General features: G+C 42.6%; 1 protein-coding gene across 1 annotated transcript in view; it reads left to right on the top strand.

The window, feature by feature from the left end:
- Positions 1–638: 638 nt before the first annotated feature.
- LOC137298393 (uncharacterized) overlaps positions 639–10040 on the top strand; it is a 29867-nt gene continuing 20465 nt past the window's right edge. Inside the window, exons 1-7 of the mRNA XM_067830651.1 lie at positions 639–892; positions 1443–1601; positions 2140–2237; positions 2387–2473; positions 3482–3667; positions 3919–4028; positions 4275–4436. Coding sequence (XP_067686752.1) covers positions 1508–1601; positions 2140–2237; positions 2387–2473; positions 3482–3667; positions 3919–4028; positions 4275–4436 — 737 coding nt within the window. The 5' untranslated portion in view covers positions 639–892; positions 1443–1507. The remainder of the gene's footprint in view (positions 893–1442; positions 1602–2139; positions 2238–2386; positions 2474–3481; positions 3668–3918; positions 4029–4274; positions 4437–10040) is intronic.

Below are 10040 nucleotides of genomic sequence, written 5' to 3'. Positions count from 1 at the left end.
GACATCCATAAATTATCGCCTTTATGTATATCACATGACCTAAACGCCCTTAAAAGACTCTGACTACCACCAGCAGCAAAGCCTCGCCAGAAAACAGCACACACCGAATGTTTGACAAATGGTTGGGGAATAGTGGATTATTGATTAAGCCATTTTTAACGTTGATGTTTTTGCGACACACCCTGGTCGTCTATCTTGGTCACACCTACAAGACACCACCACATTTTCTTATGTCCCAAACGTTATTGTTTTTTATTGAGAATCAGACCATGACCTTGGAAGAAAAGGAGGGGTTGCAACCAATGCGCCCCCCCCCTCTCATCCGCCACTGCTTAGAGTCCTTTCAGCAGCATCAAAAGATAACGAAGAAACAATAACCTCGCCTCTACGTCTTTATTTTCATTACTTTCAAGTTACTTTGTGCGCTAGCAAGCAGATACATCTCACAAAAATATACTGCCATTTCAAAACGTGGCACCAAACCATTAATTCTGGTGCATGAACATCAGCTACAAACTGTACTTATGAGTGGTGCAGTGGGGTGTAAGTGAGCAAACTTACGGATAACTGATAGGCATGTGACGAAAAAAAACTGACCCTTGTAGGCAGGTGGAATAGGGGAGATAACTCTAATTTTCAAAGTGGATTAATTTTCACAAAATGGCGGCACCCACGAACAGGTGCTCAATTGATTTCTCAGTAGCACGGAAGAGCACTAACGCCCACACCACCCTTATCATCTAACCGACAGTATTCTTAACTGAACGTTATTTGTCTCTAAACGCACATGTTTCATAATTGAATCATTCGACAGAGACAAACTGCTGGGGAAGATCCATACGTTCTCCAAATAATCAAGAACTCGTGTTTACCATGTTTACAGACTCAAGCGGTGTGTGTAAATATATTTTGTACCAGATGCCACCAATATACTGCTGTTATGTAGAAGTATTTAAAATCTGTGTCAAAAGTGTATATTTGAAGTCACAAATTCACTTACGGGTATGAACATATATACACCTTATTAGGATATGGTTACTTCAGGCCCACTACTCGAGCATTCACTTCCTTTGTGATTTGACATGCTACATTGTTTTTCATCTATTTGCTCTGATGTATACAATTATTGAATTTGTTCATACAGCTTTAGTGATTGTCAAATGAAATGATACCTTCCATTTTTGCACTATATTTCCTTTTCATGGTTTGCTTGACCACAATTTAGATAAATAATTCTGAAACGGTATAGGTTACAAAACTGATGTGGTTGCAATTCATGTGGCATCAACAATACTTCTGTCATGCAGGGTAAGTGTAGGCCACAAATGGTTATGTATTCATAATTAAAGGTGAAAAAACCTCTGATAGTAGGTAGTTGTCAAGCTATCTTTTTATGGAGTCATAAATTTACACTGACTTGAAAATGATCTGTTTCTTTTCAGCCTGTTAACTGTGACAATGTGGCTGAAAGAAATGTACAACTGCTCTAAGTGAGCTGAGAACAATAATGAGTAACAAGCGGTCTCACATTGATATTGACCCGGATTACGAAGATGTCACTGACCAGCAGGCTAAACGACAAAGAGTCTTGCAGGAAGATGGTGAGACCCTAGTGATAGAGTATTTCTGACTCTGCTTATGCTGAAGAAATATTACTTTGATGGTACTCACTTTAGTGTGCTGCTCGACAATTACCAAGACTATGAAATGTTCAAAACTTCAGGTTGATAAATCTTCAACTGTGTATCATTAACTCTGGGAATAAGTGGGATTAACAAATCACAAAACGGAGCCTAGAAGTTTTCTAAGATGACTGAGTGTGTTTCAAGTATTACCGACATTGTTTCCAATAGGGGCGTTGTGTTTATGTAATTACCACTAAACTAACGATATCACTGCTATTGTTTCGCAAGTGGGCTGCGTTTGTATACATTTGAGATGCAGTTCCTTCAAATTTGCCATAATTCCTTCCATTACTTAGGGGGGCCTGTTTAGTATTGATCACAAACTGGATTAAAATATGCAAGACTGGGTTGATATTTCTAATTACTGGGTTGAAAATAATTACCACATGCAATTTTAGTTCAATATGTTATACTCATAATAAAAGTTATGTTTTTGTGTTGCATTTTATTTTAGCCAAGGAAGCCACCATAAGGAAGATTGAGAGCATCATTAAGGCCCAGTTTGAGGCAGAGATTAGACACAAGGAAGCAGAGATCAGTATTGCAGATCAGGTAGATCAGACGGCGTGTTGACACTCAAATGTTTTCCAACTACTGAGCAAAAATGAGATTGTTTTGAGATGATCACAGGACCTGATTATTTGCATGATAGAGATCCCCTTTCCAACACAACTGTCACAGCTTGTCTATCTGTGTTTCAGCATTTGAACCAGTCACGCCTAGTTATGGACAGACTGCGGGCCTGCATTGTGGCCTGTCACTACTCAACGTCAATCCCAGGAACCAAGGTAGCTGGATATAGGGTTTATATAATGTCAGGCTATCACTGTGATATGTATAAATGACTCATTGGTAGCAATTATGTTTAGGGTGTTCCATGATCTTCTGAAAGAGAAGGTAAAAAGATGGAAGTTGGATGAGAACTACTAGGATTTGTAACTAACAAGTAGAGAGTTTGTTCGTGGGTTTGATAGGGTAATGGGTTTTGATATATAACATTTAAGTGTGAATTTCACTCACAATCCAACATTTCACATCTTTTTGAAACAAATATGTGTGAATTCAGATCCGACCTCGTCGCTAAATGGTTGGGATAATGCTGATGTGACGTTAAAGCCAACTTAATCAACTCTTTGTGGATGTTTGTCATTGAAACATGGCCTACAATATGAAGGTTGTAGTTTCTGACTGATATACAGAACTGGCTGACGAATGAATTGAAAAGTAATGAGAAAAACATATTAATCCTTTCTGATACGCTGTTGAAAGGAGTGTTTCTCCTTGTTGGTTAATTGTTTAACTTTGCACACCACATTATTCCAGATATAGGGCGGCAGTTTGTAAATAATTTTGAGTGTGGACCAGACAAGTGATGAACAGCATCTGTCTATGCCTTACAATTGGTATATGATGACGTGTGTCAACCAAGCCACCAGACCTGACCACCCATTAGTCCCATTAGTGTCCTTTTATGACAAGCATGGGGTTACTGAAGACCAGATCTTGTGCTTTACTCACCTCACTCTGAGTCAGATATCAGGGTAAACTCCCCAACAGTGTTTGGATAGGCACCTGCCTGGAGGTCCATGACTGGTAAACCGTGACTTGTGTAGGGCAGGTTGTTTCAAATCTATAGTGGTCGTATGGCCTTCTGTAAACTTATGTGTAAATCTGTTATCACAGTAAGGTGTGTGTTTTTCATGAGTAAGGACCTGAAGCATCTACATTTTGTGGGTTTTGATGACAACTTGGCAGTTTTCTTTTCAAACATTGCCCTTATTTGCCATTTTTTACAGGACAAATGCCAACCCCCTTCTATCCATCCGACAGTAAAGACCAGGCTTGGGAAGGTCCCAGCTACAATAACCAGCAACACAGCCCATGATAGGGAGTTGGAAACAGGGCCTGATGTCAGGCCACAGGATCATCTTATGGAGCATGAAAAAACACCTTCAGTCACAGATAGATCCTCATCCAATAAGGTGGACACTTTGTTTGCAAGAGGAAATCAACATGATGTTTTTAGAGCAGATGGAAAGTTAAACAGGCATTAGATGGAAATAATGTGAAACAGTGATTGTAATATGGATATATTCAGAGCTTTGATGATTGGTCTCCTCAATTGGTACATCACCACGTTTGGCATATCTTCAGAGATGTTGTTGGTGACCTAAATTTGTTGATGATAGCTTGCATTGTTCAGTCATGTGTTTATTCAAGTGTTTTGTTACAGCCACTGGAGTCGGCTCCACCATCTGTACTTCTTTCCCCTGACAAGATCGTGGATAGCAGGGGTGCACGCTTCAAGATCAAAAAGAAAATCATTGTTGGAAATATCTCCAAGTAAATCCTTTATGCTTGCTTATAAAATCTACTACCTTGATTTTTAAATATAATTTAACAGAGATGCTGTACATGTTGCACAACCTAGAGTTGTCATTATGACTACCTGTTAAGTGCAGATTAGAACAATTAAGTTTACACTTTTGTCCTTTATTCTCTGTGCTAGATGATACCCTTTTGTTTGTTGTAGTAGAGGTGAGTTCTCCAGGATATACTTGCACTTTATCACGTGTGACATGTGTTCAGATTCATCCCACTGGAGCGTAGAGAGGTCAATGACCAGTCAACTCACAAGTGGATGGTGTATGTACGTGGGCCAAAGGACAAGTCAAACATTGACACCTTTGTGAAGAAGGTTTGGTTCTTTCTGCATCCCAGCTACAAGCCAAACGATCTTGTAGAAATAACGTGAGTTGAATTACTGTGACGTTAGCATATATTTCACACAAAATTGACAATACATGAATAAAATCAGAGCAAAACCTGTGGACAGTGGCAAAGAAGTCCTGGCCAAAATAGAATGAACTGACTTATTTTATATTTTTCCTTATCCTGACTCATGCTTATTGCTTATCTAATCTTCCCTGGCGAAGGTAGTGGAACACCTGAAATCCCTTGAAGTTCCCTTCTAAAAGAAGTGGACATAAAATACACTCACCCATGTATAGCCTCCCCTTTCCCGTGCAAACGGTCATGTGACCTGCCATGCTCTTCACTCTCTCCTTATCGCCTGACGAGGGCGGCTGGAGTTTCCTTGACTCTCCCCTACGGCGATAAGTTTTTCAATTATTTTGGTTCTTCAACTATATTTATATCATATGCTGTATTTGGTTTATATGTATATGTATCACAATTTGTTTATTTGTGATTATTGTGTGTTGATATAGCATGTATTTCGTCAACTGAGACTTAGTCTCAGTTGATGAAATCGGGTTTACAGTGTAAATTACGGCTGTCAGCGGTTGACCCGCTTTTAGTTTCTCCGGCGTGTAAGCCCTTATGTTCTTCCACTATTTACTGTTAATTTTACAGAAATGTATCTGTTTCAGAATTTATTGTACAAATTCGTTCTTTTCACAAGCGTGCGAGGGAAGGCAATGTCGACTTTCATAAGTCATGTCTAATTGGGTGATTTAGATTAGGGTAACCGTTTTTTTTTTTCATTAACTACTGAATTTCGACTACATCGTCACCGCTCTGGATCCTCAGACAATGCAGACTTCGTCAGCAGCCTCAGTCATTGCGGCAGACATCTCCATGAGGCAGCTGTCACTGCACTCAACGCACTTTAACTGCGCCAACTGCTGCGCCATGTGATCACTCAACTAGACCTGTACTCAGGTTGAAGAGGATGCACGCACCTGCTCAGGAGGATTGTCACCATCATCCTTATCATCCCGTCGTAGTCCGGAGAGAGATCCACCTACGTCGAGTGAGTGCACTCACACGTCAGCACTCGTCCCCTTCAGACCTGGACTCACATAAGAAGGATCATCGGCATCCATCGAATGTGTCGCACTCATGGAAAGATGAAGACATATACTACCGATCGTAATCTCTGGAGGAAGCCTTCTTTTCGGAGTCAGAAGTCACATCAGGGATCATGAATGGTCTGGACTTAGTCTCTCCATCCAAGGATTCCAACTAACCCAACACTTATAGGATGAAGAAGGAAGACATGCGCTAATGTTTCCGGTGATATCTCAGATTTCTGAGAAGTTATCTACGGCATTCAAGTCAGCATCCAAGTTTCAACAACAACATATGCCACCTTTCAACGCTCGTCGCTTTCCTCTTCACCATGTGGAGCCCTCCATCAGAGCACCAGATGTAGACGAGGCATACAAGATTATCAGCAGTCCCTGCAAGGATCTTACAAGATAGATGTCATTTAGACTCTCATCTCAAGTTCAGCAATCCTGTGAACAAGGAAGAGTGAATGTGCCTGTCAACTTTCGTCACTCAGAAGAAGAATCAGCAGTTTACGTACGAACACCTTGTCTCAACTACTGCAGGACTGAATCTACTCCCTCAACCAGATTGAAGAGGTAGCAAGGATGATTGTCCAAGACTTTAGAGAAGTCATGCACAAACACTTTAGGGGAATGCAAATTGTCTACTATAGCGCAGAATGCAAAAGGAGCATACAAACGTTAACCTTTTAACACCAGAAGATTCCAGTTTTACCTATTTTATTTACTTCAAAGAAGGATCAACGATTCATCTCCAAGCATCTGACACCCACATCAGTGGGGCTTACTCCATAAAGAGTTAAGTATCATGGTCATTGTGCACCGTATTTCATTGAACCTGGTTATTACAGTCAACTTATACCAACATGAAGGAAGTGTGGAAATTATTTCACATCTGAATAAGATGACAAGAGTATTATCTTCAGTTGAAGAACAATGTTACAACTACCAGGAGGACAGTCTACCTCCATCAGTATTAAGTGGCATAAGGTTTCACATGTTCAGTATTATGCAGCGCAAGGTTTTGCACATTCAGTATTAAGTGGCGTAAGGTTTTGCACGTTCAGTATTAAGCAGCATAAGGTTTTGCACATTCAGTATTAAGCAGCATAAGGTTTTGCACGTTCAGTGTTAAGCGATGTAAGGTTTTGCACGTTCAGTATTAAGCGATGTAAGGTTTTGCACGTTCAGTATTAAGCGATGTAAGGTTTTGCACATTCAGTATTAAGCGATGTAAGGTTTTGCACGTTCAGTATTAAGCGATGTAAGGTTTCGCCTGTTTTTACTCAGTCATCTATACACATGCTCATTTGTGTATCTCCGGGACAGCAAAGTTGCTCACAAGCCCCAGTGTTAACGAGAGAATCATCAACTGCACAAGATTTCACGATGATCATTTGACACTGGTGGCATCACATTTGGAATCTGATTGGTTCTCAAGAGACTACGCCCTGCTCTGAATGCAGCTGTATTGTTCTCATGTCAGGAAGTCATCTACAGATGTAAACAACCCTTCCAACATTAGAAAGACTTCATTTACAGCCCAAATATCAGTCTACTCCATCATTTCTTTTTCTTCATGAGGCATAGAGGTCTTCTAACAGTTGTTTAAGTGGAAGTTTGCAGCAAATAAGTATGAGTCAGGATGAGGAAAAGTATGTAATTGATATTTGATACTTAACCTGACTCATGAGGTCAACCCTCCCAAACTCCCATTGTCACTTGGATTTCCTTGAAAATCCTTGTTTGGGCTATCAAAATGATGGAGAGAGTGACAAATATAGCTGGTCATGTGACCAATATTTGCACCAAAATGTGGAGGATAGGGAAGGTACTCGTTGCGTATGATTTTACGTCCTCTTTTGAAGAAGCGAACCTCAATGGATTTCAAGTTCCCACTAAAACTTCAGATAGAAGAGGGAGACAAGCAAATAAGCATGAGTCAGGATGAGTATAAAATATCATTCTTTTTCAGAAGAAGTCCTCCTTGGGGTACATATAAGCATTCTTATGTCCATTAAAAATCCCTATGACAGTTGAAACTATTTTGATAATAAAATATTTACAAAAAAAACAACTCGTTTTTGTCTTGTGGGACCACCTTTACAAGTCCCCCCAGGCCCCCTACAGCCAAGAGCAGGTAACTCTGGCCATCGCACCTCACTTTTCATGCTGTCATTGGACTGGAAAGACGTGTGTGGTCTATTTAGATAGTCTTTGTGCTCTCTACGTACGGAATTATGAGTGAGAAAGAGTCAGCTACTGTATGTATGGTTCCTTTTCTTTCGCGCGGGTGTTAGTTGGAATTTCTTGGCTGAAATTTTCTTTCATAAATTGTTGTAACTTTGCGGTCAGGTCCTACCTTCCTGTCATATGGCTGGCAAGATGGCGGCCTTTATGGCTTCTTTTTAGTGCGGGAAGTGTTTCGTTTGCGTCTCACGTATTCCTGCAGGTTTCTTGTTAGTAAGTTTTTGCATGCTAAGATGTCTTTACCCATTTGTTCTTGTTTCAGTCAAAATGGGTAAGTTGGTTTCAAGACTTTGTCTTTTTCATAACACTATGCAATTATCTCCAGCAGGAGCTCGGCATCCGTTCCTCTGATCTTTGCAGTCAGGGGTCATTTGAGAGAGAGAGTATGGGGCATGGATGCTGTCCGTGGGGGTAGTGTCAGATCCAAGCTTCGGCTCTGCTGATGGATCTGAGGGTTCTTTACCGAGCACCGATTCTGGTGCAGTTCCGCTTGTCGGCCCCAGTCCATCAGGTCTCGTACCGTTGGTCACCGGCAACCTAACTGGTGGTTCTCGAACACTGGCTTGCTGCCTGTTTCAGTTCTGGTCAGTGCTCTGGGGGTCTCTGCTTCGGCAGCCGATCCTATGGGGTCTCGGCGCCCTGGTTCTTTGGTGAGCCAAAGGTCGGCCAGTTCGAACAACACGGCTCTTTTGGATCCATTGTCCTTGTTGATGGGTCCCTCATGCAACGGGGTCACTGACAACGTAACTGGTGGTTCCCGAACACCGGCTTGCCGCCTGTAATACTGCCGCAGGTGGTCATCCCTTCAGACGCCCCTGATCCAGCAGTGTTTCGTCTTCCTGGTGAAGCGTTACTCTGTGCAGGGTAGCCGAGATCCAGCATATTGCCTTCGCTCATTAGCGAAGTCGTTTATGCTATTCAGTATTCTGTCGGTTTGCAGCTCGCGGTTTGATCTCCTGGAGCTCAAGCACTGCTACTCAATGGGAGAGGATGCGCTATTTGACTCTCCTGTTGTCGACGAGTGCGTCTACTCCACGAACACGCTTGGAGGGTCATTTGGCTACAGTTAGGCGTCGGCTTATCATTTCTTTGAGCAGCAGTATCGGAATGCCTTGCAGCAACAAAAGGTTACACCTTGCTGTCCTTCAGCGGCATCTGGTATCACAAGAGACAGGTACAAGGAAATAACCTCGTCCATGTTAGCGCAGCAGCTCACGGAGGTCTATTAACATCTGGCACGCGAATCGATGCGCTTTTGCATGAGTCCGATGATGTGTGCCGTGATGGGCCTTCATAAGCTAGGGCTGTCTGTCGCCAGATTTTCACTGACCCACGTCCAATCCGTGGGTACTGTCCACACTCACGGATGGCCTCCTGCTTTTGCTGTGATTTGCTGCAGTCCAGTGACGATGTCGCCGGACAAGTTGACAATCCCCTGTTCCATGATCCAGTCCTATCTGTTGGGCCAGGAGATTATGGGGTCCTGCTCGATTTATATCCTGGTTACCAAGGATGGAAGATTCAGACCTTTTCTAAACTCAAGTGTCTGAACAGCATGATAGAGGTGCCGTTTGATCGAGAGGTGCCGTCAGTGATCTCATCTGTAGAGGCAGGGGATTGTCTTCCGTCAATCGACCTCAAAGACGCATACCATACCTCCATGTACCGATGCATCCCGAATTCAGGAAATACCTCAGGTTTTCTGTTGATGGGGTTTGTTATCAGTTTCGTGTGCTCCCCTTTGGCATCTCAACGGCGCCAAGGGAATTCACCAAACTCATGCTAGTACCAGCTCAGGTCACCAGGGCACAGGGAAACTTTTGTTTCCCATACCTGGATGACTGGATCCCCAGGGCGCTCTCCCAACACCTAAGTCGAGGATCCACACACAGTCGGTGATGGATATTCTCACCAGGTTAGGTTGGGGAATCAATCTTAAGAATTCAGAACTGGTGCTGACACAGGATCTGGTTTTGGTGGGGGCGAGGTTTGAGACAACCCAAGGGTTGGTTTCTCTGTCCCAAGAGCACATTACCAAGGTATAGGGCATAGTGTTACATTTTCCGCAGTTCCCTGTGATCTCAGCAAGAGCTTGGCTTCAGTTGCTATGCAACATGGCGGCGACGGTGGACAGCAGGCGTTGGCACAGCAGTAGTCCCACTCGGAGAGCTAAGAGAAGAATCTGGCTATTCCCCAGTGGTTGATTCCCCACTTGTGGTGGTGGACTGACAGCGGAAACCTGTCCAAAGGTTTACCTTGGGCGACTCAGGTGCCGTCGCTCACAATTCAG

This window comes from Haliotis asinina, chromosome 10, assembly GCF_037392515.1.
Source record: "Haliotis asinina isolate JCU_RB_2024 chromosome 10, JCU_Hal_asi_v2, whole genome shotgun sequence".
Classification (NCBI taxonomy): domain Eukaryota; kingdom Metazoa; phylum Mollusca; class Gastropoda; order Lepetellida; family Haliotidae; genus Haliotis; species Haliotis asinina.
The sequence above is the reverse complement of the archived record's forward strand: the minus strand, read 5'-3'. Positions and strand labels throughout refer to the sequence as shown.